The 14,180-nt window shown below is 45.8% G+C and overlaps 1 protein-coding gene across 3 annotated transcripts in view; it reads right to left on the reverse strand.

Annotated features, from left to right (window-relative positions):
- The window catches only part of LOC119384175 (uncharacterized), a 350,667-nt gene that overhangs the window by 66,651 nt on the left and 269,836 nt on the right, over positions 1 to 14,180 (reverse strand). For all 3 annotated transcript variants that reach the window (XM_049412793.1, XM_049412794.1, XM_037652453.2), the window contains exon 8: positions 2,768 to 3,025. In XM_049412793.1, the coding sequence (XP_049268750.1) occupies positions 2,768 to 3,025 (258 nt within the window). The remainder of the gene's footprint in view (positions 1 to 2,767; positions 3,026 to 14,180) is intronic.

Genomic DNA, 14,180 nt, shown 5'->3' on the forward strand with positions numbered 1-14,180 from the left:
TTTGCAGGACCTGTCCAATAATTCGACAGGCACTGGAAATGCTAATGTGGACCTGCGAAACTGGCAACCTGGAAATTTGGGAGATTCGTAAAGCAGGAGCAAGTGGTGGTAGCGGAAAAAGAAAACGCCAGGCCTGTGCTGAAACGCAGCACAGACACAGCGAAAGCTGGAAGAGCGGCGTTTCTAGAGCTCGTTAAGCTCTTGGGGCTACAATGCAAGACACTAGAAAGGTACCCACTACACCATAAATCACAATTTTTGTCAAGTTAGGAAGCACCTACTAAGCCATTATTCGTCATTCTGCGGAGAAGCGAGGCACCAGCTACACGTCTGTAAGGCATTATGTGCCACTCTTGTTGACGCGACGACTGATGACGATGAAGAATTATGGCTCAGCCCTTTGTAATGGGTTCGAATCTTAAACGGCCCACCAAGTTATGTTTTTTGCATTGGGTGACGCCGATCGCTATTTCCCTCTCCCGTCATGCTGTATAACATACGTTGACGTGGGAGAGAGACGCGGGGGAGGGGGGCGAAGAACTTTACTGAGACCCCGAGGAAATGGATCATGCGCTTATGGGCTTCGTTGGCAACCAATACAAGTGCACTTGCGAGGAACCCACTACGCTATAAATCATTGTACTGAGACCCCGAGGAAGTGGATCATGCGCTTATGGGCTTTCTTGGCAACCAATACAAGTGCACTTGCGAGGAACCCACTACGCTATAAATCATTGTAGTTTTTGAAAAGTAGGGCAGCAGGCAATTTTTTGTCATTCTACGGAGAGCGTTGATACCTGCTAAACCCATGTGAGGCAATTTGCGCACTTTGTTGATGCTGTGCCTGATGACGATGAAGAATTATGTCAGAGTCCTTGGTAATGGGTTGGAAGCATTCAACAACCTACTCGTTGCGCAATTCGTATTGTGTGACGCCTGGTTACAGAATTCGCGCTATGCGACGCTTGGTGCTTATTTTACTCTTCTACCACGCTATATTGCATACGCTAATGTGGTTCCTTCCCGACATGAAGCCTGTATAGGACCTCTTTGCAAAGCAGTTTCAAGCACCGGCATGGCTCAGAGGTTGAATGCTGGGCTCCCACGCAGAGGGCCCAGGTTCAAACCTCGTTCCATCCTGGAATTTTTTCTTATTTCGTTTTTTTTTCTTATTTCGAGCGATACTGGTTACGGACACCGGTGGCGGCGGCGGCGGCAGCGGACAACTACGGCGCCAAAAACGGCCGGTGAAATGATCTCATAACAGCTTTTGCTGTAAAAACTGACATACGTTTGTCTATTGTTTCTCAAGGCCGCAGAAACGCCATACACAGCAGCTCCAAATGATTGCCAATAATTTTTTAGATGTCAGCGATCATACTAGTATACTCGTAATTACGGCGCGTGCACGAATGAGTAATCAAGGAACAAAATGTGCTGTGTCCCTGACAGCTAGTACTAGCCCCTTCTAAATCTCAGAATGCTTTTCCGCAGCACACTAGTGTACTGCGGCAAAAGTAGCTTAAAAAGTGTTCTGCACGCAATAAAACAAGCATCAGGAAATTTGAGAACTACTGTCCTTTTCTATTGTGATAGCAACTATATGGACACTCTCGACAAGTTTTCGCCGTCATCTCCCGTATAAAGTCCAAATTGATAACATATCCCTGTGCATAGTATGTTCTACCGTGGGTAAAAGCACGTGAATGCGGGCAACGGACGCGGGTGAAACAGATGTCAAACGAGCCAGCCCATCTCCATCGCTCGGAGGGCACATGCGATAACACCACTCCGCTAGGGAAGCCTGCCATCGAAGCATAGAGGAAACGCCCCGCCCGTCTTGAACGAGCATGAAAAGACGCAAGAGGGCTGTCGCTCGAGCAGCAACTTTGAACTTCTAAGGGCACGGTCACGATCGCTGGCGCGCACACTATCTCGACAGCCATCAGTGGGCGGCTCGTATATCCTGCTACGTGCTGCGCTCTCAATGCGAAGACACTGTGCACAAACATCTTTCCCTGGAGCGGCCGTATTCTCTTACACCAACGTTTTGTAGTTACACAAGATCGGATACAAAAGAGTTTGCTGCCAACCTCACTTCGTATAACATTACAATTTGTTGCTATCGCATTCATTCATTCGTCTTTGCAGTGAAATTGAATTTTTTTTTCTTTTCTTTTCTTTCGCAGGCGGGGGGGGGGGGAGGGGGAGGGGGGGTTAGGGTTAGGATCTGCGTGTCTGCATTGGATGACGATGCCCACACTGCACATGACCAACACGGCCTCCATTTCACGCTCAAATTTGCGCAACTGAGAAAATTTTAAGCTGGTCGGGCATTTCGGCGCAGCATGGCGCAATTTTAACAAATTTCACGGTTTTGGCTCTGCTTGGCGCAAAAATAAGTCAAATTGGCGCATTTGGCGCAGCTGTTGCATCCCTGATGGTACTCTATCGCATTTTTTTACAGTTTCTTGTATACATGTTTCTCTTTTCACGACTATTCAGTTGAATCCGTATGTATGGCATATTTTGTATGCTTTGTGTGCTACGTACGGCCTGCGTGCCGTATTGTTGCAGGAGCAGAAGACTTGGTCAGGCCACATGGCCTTTAGCTTCTGCTTCCTTTCTGTTGTAAAGAGGGGAAAAAAATAAATTCAACTCAAAAATGCCTCTAACCAATATATAGGACGTGTTTTTACGAGGTGGCACACAGTGTACCCAGCACAGTGCAAGTGATTACAGTCTGGCCAGCTGCTATGGGACTCACCTGCAGAGTGGGTGCCTTCAGGGCTCGCTCCACCTGGAGGTAGCGGCCATCCGAGGCTGTTGCACTGTGCACAGCCACCACAGCCTGGTCGGCCTCATCCTCTTCAGCCTGCTGCTGTGAGCCGGTGGCCAGAGTGATGGTGGCTGCAGCACCAGTGCTTGCAGCATTCACAGCCAGGTCGCCCAAGGTCTGCAGCACCCGGGGGTTGCGCAGCAGCGCACTCGTACTCTCCGCACCCGAGGTATTCTTCACTATCACCTGCACAGGCACCGGTCACAAACAGAAAATATGCTGATGAACAAGAACTGAATTCAACTATACTCGGCGACAACTTTTCTTGGCACCACTGTGGAAGCTACAGAGCCAAAGTGCCCGCATGCGCGCGCGCCAAGAAATAGTACCTATATTTATTTTCTAATTCGAAAAGATACCTAGCTCAAATAAATAAACATTTCTTCATTATAAAAAGAGAACGAGTATGGGAAGCCATTCGTGAAAAAATGTTATTCTAATCTTCAAGTTTGTTTCTGTCTTTATTTTTTGGACAGCATCCACGTTTTCCTCACGCCTGCTCCCTCAGAGTCTCAGTAAACATGGCGTCTGCAATGCCGCCTGAACCGTTGGCCTGAACCGTGTGCGGCCGCAAACTCGCCGTTTCGTTCTCCGAAGAAGCTGTACTCTAAATGTGACAAAAAGTGGCTATCAAACCAGACCACGCAAGTTATCTGCAATGTCATCGCTGGAGTGAGGCGCCGTCAGCGTGACTTGTCTGCAAATGCAGTGTGCCGGACTGTCGCCGAGCTCACCGGAGTGAGTGAGCGAACAGTTAAAAGGCTGAAGCTCTGCGGGCCCAACTTGCCTCCCCGAAGCGCAAGGAATTGAATTTCTCGGGCCAAACTGAGAAGCGCATCACCGGCAAGACGCGGCTGCTGCGCTATTACACGTTTGCGTTGGCAGCATTGCGGCGCAAAGTGCACAGATACTTCATGCGCAATGAAATACCCATGGCCGAGAAACTACGCTCTATGAAGGTGTGTGACCAGCGAAGCTTGATAAAATCAGTCTCTTTTTAATTAAGCGTGAGCTCTCCTTAACCCTCTCATGCATACGGGCCTCATATGAGGACAGATATTTATCCTACTACAAAAGTCATACAGTTACTTGTAGCGAGTCATTAGCCGCATGGTGTCCTCAATTGAGAACCCGGCAATGTTCCTAACTTGTTTCACAGATGGCGCTTGCTGTTCATGTTTCTTGAAACTCCAGGTTCTTACGGACAGTATGCTTGTTTGAGGTCACTGAATGTTCGTAAAAAACAAAAAATAATTGCTCGACAGGCTATGGTGCTTTTCAACTATAAAATATATGTGTTGAAAGAACAACTCTTGAATAATACCAGTTCCTTTTGCTGACATTTTTCTCTCGGCTATGGGCTCTATAGAAGGAATAGAACAAGTGTCCTCAAGTGAGGATATTATGCATGAAAGGTGTAGACTCATCTGCAGCGCCACCAATAAAAACGCGTCCGCAGAAAGCCAGGCCCGAGCTGAAAGCGCTTGTATTTTCCTGCGCTTTACGTGCGCGGTTGAGTCTGTTTTTGCGGGAGTTTTTGGATGTGTATGAGTCTCGCACTTCCATAGACCGTGGGAAAAACGATACTTTTCTAAGATGTCTTCTAAGAGAAGACTGTCCAGGGAAGAAATCGATGCTCTCTTGGACCGCTCATCTGACTCTGATGACGATTCCGAGGCGGCTGATTGCGAGCAGCCACTAACCGACATTGGAACTTCCAGCAGCTAAGAAGAAGAGAGTGATGACAGCGAGCCTCTGCGTGCGAACGGCGCTTCAACAAGCCCTGGTGCAAGGGCTCCCTCGAGAACATGAAACGAAATATGCCGTCAGCATTTCAGTTTGAAATGTAGTTGTTTCTTTCAATGTTCTACATATATTTCATGTGTACTGATACCAAGGACTCATATCGGCTTACAACATGTTGTCCTCATATGAGGACACACCAGAAATCTGGTACAGAGGCTTTTGATTACTTGAAATAAAATATTTTCATGATCTTCGTGGCCTCTAGCAATAGTTTTAGGCCAAAAACAATTTTTTTATCTTCTGGATTTAATTCATGCATGAGAGGGTTAAATCTAAACCCAATTCAGCGGCATCATGGTACTTGCATTCCGTATTTATTCGAATACAATGCGAGCTTTTTCTCCAAATTTTTGCTACTAAAGTCGCCCCTCGCGTTACAATCGTGATCGCGTTACAATCGAGCAAACACCGTATTCAGGCTGCGGTGTGCGCTTGGCGGCGTTCATCATATTCCCGAATGTGTCTTATTTTGTAGTCTTCGGGCTTCACCCGCAAAGACTGTTTGGAATGCTCCGCGCAGACCGCGATGCGATGTTACAGAAGTGTCACGATTGTTTTAGATCTTTCCATTAAGATTGCGCACGGTACACGAATAGTCTAGAGATTACGTGGCCACCAGGCGATAACGCTGGAACATTCACTAGAACATGTATAAAAGCCGACACGCTTCACCACTGTCAAAATTATTGACTGGTCGACGCTCTGACTGACTCGTTTCCCGCCCACAAGTTCGGCCAAATAAAGAATTTCATCTTCGACACGCCCACTGCTGCCTTCGTCAACGTAACAACCCTGTGGCAATATACAGTACAGTAGGTAGATGCATCTACGCACACTGATGTTCTCATTCTGCATGTAGACGTGGTGCTAAACGCTCTAGCCATGCGAGCAAGCGAAACCGAAACTGGAACTGAAATCGGCTGCAAGATGCCGAACTACTTGCGTAGTAACACAAATGTGCGGATGCCCCGCCTCCGTAGCCTTCGCTCCAATGCCAAGATAAGTTGTCGCCGAGTATAGATGAGAAATATGGGTGAGTTTATGATTTGACAAGCTACGTGAGAGAGGAGCCATGAACTCTGGAAGGAAGTCCAGTGACACAATCGACTAAAACCACTTTGGCGCAGCTTCTGGACCAGCTTAAACCTTACTTTGGAGCAGCAAATAGGCATTTTGGAGCAGTCTCCTGTCGCACATTGACAAACACTAAGTTCACTGAACAGGAGTAGTTTTACACAGTTTAACAGAATAAATATATGCACACGTAAAAGTATATTTATGCGCTATTAGCCCCGAGAAGTCGGGGTGGCACCGCCTGGCGGGAGGCTTGGATGACGTCACAGCACGGACTCTTCGACGCTCACCGTGATGCATTGGCATATCATGCGCTTGCTTCGTATGCTGTTCCGCTGTTTGCACTTGCTTTTTGCCTGTCTCAAGCTTCAGATGAATGACGAAAACAGCACCGATAATGTTCCTGTAAAACGACAAAAAGCTATACATTTCTTCTTCACAGTCACCAATGGTGCCCACGCTCCACAGTGAACAATTTGAAAGGGGTGATCAGATTTGTTGTGTTGAGCTCCTAACCACGGGGATGGGCCCGATTCCCGACCACAGCAGCCGCATTCCGACGGGTGTGAAAAGCAACATACCTCTGCTTAGATACAGGGGCACGTTAAAGAATTCGATGCGACCAAAATTAATCTGCAGCGTGCCTCACAATCATTTCGTGGTCTTGGCACGCAAGACACCTTATTCACCTTATTACGTTGCATTGTGCATGGGCAATTCCTTTAAAAAAATTTGATAGCTTCGCCTCCACAAGTGTTATTTGCATCGGACGTATCCACGATCTACAGACAGCGTTTTTGCCGGTATGCTAAGCCCCACGCACAATTACAAAAACGCATGCAGTATTCAGTTTCATAAAATATTTCAAAAGTGCTCGCCTGAGAATACCGCTGCAGTTGTTGTGTTTGTTTTTCTTCTGTACCGCTCAGTCATCATGTTGTTTAACTTCGCGTTTTCCTCGCAGTAATTTCAGGGCTTCATTTCACTACAAAAACAAGTTGAGGTTAAATGCGGAAACTTCTGATTGCTGTCAGACTGTGTCTTCATGCAGCATCACAGCAACGGCACTGTTACACTTGTTTAAGTACTAGTTTAGACAGCCAGCTCGTAAATTAATTTTCCTTGCATTTGATATACCCCTGAGCATCATCAACCTTTATGCGAGCATGACGTGTGAGACCATTCATTGACTCATTGAGGCGAAGGGCATTTAATTAATACGTGGGCCACCTTGCTGAGAGCGCCATCGAAACAGTTCAGAAGGCTCATTTCGAATTTCAGGTGTTTGTTTTGCAGGCGACTGCTGGCAACAGTGCTCCCATGAGAATTTAACATTATGACCCGGCAGTTGATCAGACCAGCAGTTCATGCAAATCAGGGTATACGGCCACATTATCCCAGACCAGTGTTGAGAAGAAACCTTTACGTAATTGAAGTATGCTGACACCTCAGCACTTCCGAAGCCACTGTGTGTGTGGCACTATTATATTGTTTATAGTTCCGGATGTATTAGGTGATTCTTTATGATAGACAGATTCATCTAAAGTCTCCTGTAGCAGAAAGCGCAATTCTTTGGGACACATGTTCTAATTCGTGGAGTCTATGCCAAGTTGTGAAGTTGGAACCATTAGCCGTAAATTTTATTAGCACCGATGTCTTGCTCTCATGCATCATCATTTTCACAGTGAATCTTCCGTTTGGACGGGAATTTGCTCACTATAAGCTATATTATTAAAACTTTCTACAGCTTACTTGACTTTCGCTAGTAGTGTAAACTTCCACCTTCTTACTTGGGAGATTTTCATCGCAAGAATGAGCAGCAGTCACCGCCATATTACAATAGAGTGGGTACGCGGCGGGCGCAGAAAAAGGCAATCCTCTGCCACGGAACAAGCGAATCCTTGCCGTGGCGTCACATCGCCACGACTGCCACACCGCCAGTGTTCGTTCTCAGGGCTATTAGGACGCCACAGCTAACTCTAGCCAGAGCTTAAGATTAAATATGCCCAGGCACTCTATGACGAAGCAACCAAACGCATGTTGCTGACTATTGCATGGCCTATGTCACACTGTCATCTTCTGCTGAATTCCTTAATTAGGAAAGCTTAATTAACCAACTTTTGAAGGGACGAAGCTGGACAAAAAAATTGAAATGAGAAAGTTGTAGACTGCTTTTCAAAACATCCAAATAGACAGTTTCTAACTTTCTGTCCATTGAACATTAGTGTTTTTCTGCTTACTGCGGATGCCTGTGAAATACAAAAATATACCATGTGACATGACTGCAGTGCTCCCTAACATTCGGAGTACAAACAATCTTGCGGTTCATGACAGTGACAAGCAGATGCAGCGGTTATCACGTGTGCGGCCGCCAGCCACAGGTGCAATCTCACACAGCTGCCAGGATTGCCACTGCCCCATCACCTATTTAAGGGGCAGTACACACGGCTAGATGCTGCCGTGCTGTTTACATGCGGAATGTTAGAGAGCACTACAATTTTGGTGCGCATAGGCGTACAAGCAGGCATGTCACGTGGTATTTTTATGTATTTCACGGGCATCTGTAGTTAGCAGAAAAACACTATAGTCAATAGATGAATATTAGAAACCATCTAAGTGAACGTATTGCAGACTGAAATACAACTTTCTCATAGGAAATTTTCACCCAGCTTTGGTGCCTTTTGAAAAGTTGGTTAATTAATCTTGCCTAATTAAGAAATTAAGCAGTACAGAAAAAACAGTATGACTTACTCCATGAAATAGTCAGCAAGATGCACTTGATCACATCATCATAGAGTGTGTCAACATATATTTTTAAATTCTCCCTAGAGTTAGCTGGGGCACCCTCTATAGTATCCCAATATACTGCGTGTTTAAGCTGTCTCGTAAAATAGGTACGCTGTTCTTCTTATTCCATTTTATTATTGGACCCCAAACTAGCCGCCAAGGCCATGCGTCTAAACAATATTGTGTGTTGTGTGTATGCAATGAATCAAATAAATAAATAAACAAAAAAAGTGAAATTCACTCACAGCTCCTTGCTTTCCTACGAACAGCCCTAAATTCACATATACCTGTCACATCAGGCTGTTTGACATTTCCTCACAACACACTGCTCATTTGTTGTTCAGTGCGGCTTTTACTGATGCTTCAAGCTGCATAAGTTTTCCACGCAGGTTCTTTATTCTACTGAAAAAACAGTAGAACCTCGTTGATACGTTTCTGAAAAAAACGTGGAAAACAAACGTACGATCCGAATCCAGTAAAAATTGAGGCTGACAAGCCCATATTGAGTTGCAAGGGCAAAAAACATTTATTTCTCAAAAAAACATGGAGGGACTCTTCGATTTTCGAACTCCTGGCATCTCGCTGGCAGCCAGAGGTCAGCCAGCTAGTTCCGGTCCTGACCGGAAATAACGTCGTGGTCGCGTGTGTTGAAATCCCAAGACAACCCGAATATTGCAAAATCTAACTCTGGGACAACCAGCGTAAACGTAAAGAAGCGCTACCGCCGTGTCAGCAGATGAAACTTTGCGCCGCATGAGCGTCGGTTTTTTTATTTATTTATTTGAACATACTGCTAGCCTCACATTTGAGGCTGTTGCAGGAAAGGGGGTAAAGTACATAATCAAAAGAAGCAATTTCGGGTAGGCGCATACATGATTTAAATTAAACTGGACAGTGCATATGCTCTCCGCCTTAATTGTACAATGCTACAAAATGAAAACAATAATAAACGGAATGTTACAAGGTAATACACATAATCAAAAGAACACACTTCAAGTAGGCGCGCACATCAGTCGAATTGAACTGTCGGTACATACATTGCATTAATTGCACAAATGCTACAAGGAAGAGAAACAGCGATGAACAGCATGTTACAAGCTTAGCGCACGAAAAAAGCATTAAAAGGAAACTACAGTAAAACCTCGTTAATTCAAAGTCACTGGGACTGTGAAAAACTTTCGAATTAAGCTGGTTTTCGAATTAACGAAACATACAAAAAGCGGGATGCAAGGAACTTTGAATTACTGAAAGTAATCAGAGGTGGTCGTTTGGCCTTCTAGTTTGCGGCTCCAAGGGTTGTTTTCCAGCAATACTCGGTCCCATTTTTGCCGCAAACCAAGGAAAACGGCGGGCCTCGCTGCTGTCAGCGCCAAAAAAAAGAAGAAAAGAAAAAAAGAAGTCTTGTGGTCAGCTGAAATGCGTGCCTGCGGAAAAAAAAAAGGCGTGCTTCACTGCAGCACAGTGGTGACACGCGGGCAGTATGTCACCTGCTCCTCTAGCGTCAGCGCGTCATGATGCGACCATGAGCGGGAGGGGAGTGAGGAAGTGGAGAGAGAAGGGGAAAGGGAAGGGAGAGGGGAAGTGGAGAGGGTTCGTGTAGGCGCAGTAAGGGTGGTCACGCCGCACACCACCACCACTACCACCAGATTGAACTCCGCTATCAGATGCTTCACATCTAAAAGAAGGGTAAATCATGACGCGCTGACGTTGTGAGAAGCATGCGACATGCTGCCCGCGTGTCACCGTTGTGCTGCAGTGAAGCACGTCTTATTTTCCGCAGGCGCATGGTGTAACTGACCACGAGGCCGTGTTTTCTTTTTTTTCTTTATTACTTTTTTTTTTACGCTAGCACCAGCGAGGCTGGGTTGCTTCAACTGTCACCGATTAATATCGTTACACTGCATTGCCCTGTGGCTCCTAATGGCTGTCGCTTCCGCGGAGTTGCGGCGAAATCGGGATCGGGAACTGGCACATGGCACCCAAAGTTTTCGAATTAACCGGGCTGGCGCTGTCCGCCGCTTCAAAATATGCACTCTGATTTACATTGCAAAATACGGGACCGCAGAAACCCTTCGAATTAAGTGGGATTTCGAAATAACCAAGTTCGAATTAATGAGGTTTTACTGTATATATAAATTAGACATTTTATTGAACTAGAGACAAGGCTCGGCAAATGCTGAAGAAATCATGAACAGCATAAAATCAAGGCAAGAAAGATATACTGAGAAGGGAAACAGATCGTCATTGCACAACGCAGCGAGCCTGCATGCCGATAATAACTAAGGAGCATTGTTTGAAATCTTAGCAATAAAAGCTTCGAGTGATGCGCTCTCGACAGCATCGTTAGGCAAACTATTCCAATCTCGGATTGCTTGCGGAAAAAAAAGAGCACCTGAAAATGTCGTTGTGAAATCTGTATTCAGCTAAGTGCTTGGTGTGTTTAGTTCGGGAACTGGTTGTATTTGAGGGAAGTAAATAGTTGCTCACATTGATCTTGATGCTGCCATTGAGAAGAAGGAAAAGTAACTTATGACAAAGTAGTCTGGCTCGATTTTGTATAGTGGGGAGTTCGGCTTGCTTTAATAGTTCCGTAGGGGAGTCACGACGGCGATACCTAATAAAGATAAACCTAAGTGCTTTTCTTTGGACGCTCTCCAATTTTGCTATGTACTGCTTGCGAAAGGGAAACCAACATATTGCATATTCAAGTATAGATCGAATGAGTGTCACGTATGCTAGGCGTTTAGTATCTACGGATGCATATCTAAGCGAGCGTTTTAATGAGTACAGAACTGCCAGTGCTTTGTTAACAACATAAGTTACCTGCTTGTCCCATTTAAGATCTGAAGAAATTATGAGGCCTAGATATTTGTACTCTTTCACTTTCTTTAACATCTGTCCTTCTAAATAATATGGGAAGTTCATGGGCGCTTTTTTATTCGTTACTGTAATGCAAACCGTTTTTTCTGCATTAGTCACCATCTGCCACGTTTGACACCATTGTGTTATATGTTCAAGGGCTCTGTTTTGGATTATCTGGTCTTCACGGCAGGTTATTTCCTTATAGATAATGCAGTCATCTGCAAACATTCTTACCGTTGCGTTACAGTTGATGTGCAAATCATTGATAAAAAGAAGAAAAAGCATAGGAGCTAAAACGGCGCCTTGTGGGACGCCAGATAGCACATCGCCATAATCAGAAGAGTGGTCTTTGTAGTAGACATATTGACGCCGTCCACCAAGATAGCTTTTTATCCACTTGGTGATGCTGTTATCGCCAAGGTAGTGGGGAAGTTTCTGAAGTAATTTAGGATGGGCAACCCGATCAAATGCTTTGGATAGGTCTCAAAATATATCAGTTTGGCCACATTTGTCCATTGTAAGCGCTAAGTCGTGGATTGTCTCAATTAGTTGAGTAGTTGTGGATAATCCTTTCCGGAAGCCATGCTGTTTAGGGACAATTAAGTTGTTTTTTTTTCTACAAATGATACAATGTGCTTCAGGATTAGATGTTCAAGGATTTTGCCTGCCGTACAAGTAAGTGAGATGGGTCGGTAATTTGTGTGTTGGTAAGGTCACCAGATTTATGGATAGGAATAACCTTCGCAGTTTTCCATGTTCTTTCTGCAATGCCGCTGGGAATATGGGGCTAGGTTTGCCGAAGAGCGGAAGTGATATTCTAGAGCATACACATTTGGGATACGATCACATACGTTCGCAAGGTCACGCACGACTAGCCCCGTCCGTGGAGAAAACTGCTGCCCCGCTAAACGCTTAATAAGCTCAACTCTGCGCAGTGCACATAACAATCGCGGTACAACACAATGTGCGAAATCTCGCGAAAGTGCTAAGCGTCTCCGAAAGCGACAGCTGTTCGCGGCTATCGTATACTATGTTGCACACTCGTGCTGATCAGTTTGCGTTCTGTCTTAACTTGAGACATGCGGCAGTATGTTCGCCGCCACTGGTAATCGCATCACCTCGCACGGCGGAACGAGCTTTATAAACGATAACGCCTGGTGTAATGGCAACAGAAGGTGAAGTCCGCAAGCACCCACATTGCGATCCATCGAGTCCTCACAAAGATGGCGGTGAGCACGCATCATCTCGTTTTGGCGTTTGATAACCAGAAACCTTCCAGATATGTTCCTGAACAAATTTTGTTTGACAGGTTCTGATGACCCGCTGGTAGGCAGAATTGTCCAGCCAGAGAAAAACAAACCCCAACTGGAATTGCACCGCACAATGGCTGGAGCAACCCAAAAACGAACGCGCTCCGGGAGAAAAGTGTAGGGGAAATTATCGGCCATATCCACTGGGCACACTGGCGGCGTTGCTTTCGTGGCGTGTTGTGCAGCGACGGCGATGCGGCGGTGGCATGTGCGTTTCCGTAGGTCTTGTACCGAACTGTGGCGGACTGGAGGAGCGACAGCTTCCATTTTTTGGGCCGCATTGTTAGTTCCCCGAGCTGTTATTGTAGCCATGGGGTCTGAACAAAAGTGTGTGGAACGAGCGTGCATCTCTGTACCGTGCTACGGATGAAGGATTTGCAATGCTCAGCCAAATCGTGCCAAGTGCTACAGAAAAGACTTTTTCTTTTTTTGAAAGCCGTTTGAAGATTTGACGGCCAGCATCGCCGCCTGCCTTTGGGTCGGTGTGTAGTTGACAGAGAGCGGGGATCCAGCAATTCGGAGAAGACACGGAGGCGACGATAGGACAAAGCAGAGAATGCGCGGAGGGGGGAAAGGCACTGCGGAGAAGCCGCCGTCGCCGGTGACAGCTGTCTGCCACTTTGCGCTTCACAAGTACACGAGAGGGCCCTTTTAGCACACCCGAATGACTAGTTTCTGGCTACAAAACATATCATACTGACCGCAGTTTTCCACGGTACTGAACTGTTGCTGCCAAATAATCGTATTTTCCGGGAACATATTACACACAGCTCTATTGGGTTATATTAAATTTTCACGATTGCGAGCGCAGAAACCGGGAAATCGTACTAAGTGGCAACGTATCAACGAGGTTCTACTGTAACTACTCCAATGGCGTCTGTGCCTTGGTCAGCTGCCAGCTCATGTAAAGGTCATGTACTCCGTGTCGCTAACAGCCAAAATAAGTTGTTCCACACTTGCCTTCATGACTGCGAGTGGTGCTGACTAACACTGCCAGGTTTATTGTAGTACTTGCGCGAAAACAAACGGGGACGAAGAAAGGACATACATGGACAAGCGCAAGCAAACGTTCTTTTCAAAAATTGCGCTTGTCCGTGTGTCTCCTTTCTTCGTCCCCGTTTGTTTTCGCGCAAGTACTACAATGAATTCGTTCCAACTAGGCCGGCTAGCAGTTTTGCCAGGTTTAATTCCTGGATGCACCCCATAAAAATGGATGCTGGGATGACCGCCGCCGTAGCTCAATTGGTAGAGCATCAGATGCTTTGTTCGAAGGTTGCAGGTTCGGTCCCTGCCGGCGAATAGTTCTCTTTTCGTCCACTTTCATTTCTTCACATTTATATCATAATTAACGCAAATAACATACCTGTACTTTCCTTAGCTAGGCTCTCTGTTGGGTCTCATTAATAGTTGTGTTTAAAAAGAAAAACGAACCTTTAAACTTTTCTTCTTTCGTCCTTCAATGCAACAATGGCATTCGAGTTGTATGGTGGAGTATGCACTGT

This window comes from Rhipicephalus sanguineus, chromosome 2, assembly GCF_013339695.2.
Source record: "Rhipicephalus sanguineus isolate Rsan-2018 chromosome 2, BIME_Rsan_1.4, whole genome shotgun sequence".
Lineage (NCBI taxonomy): Eukaryota > Metazoa > Arthropoda > Arachnida > Ixodida > Ixodidae > Rhipicephalus > Rhipicephalus sanguineus.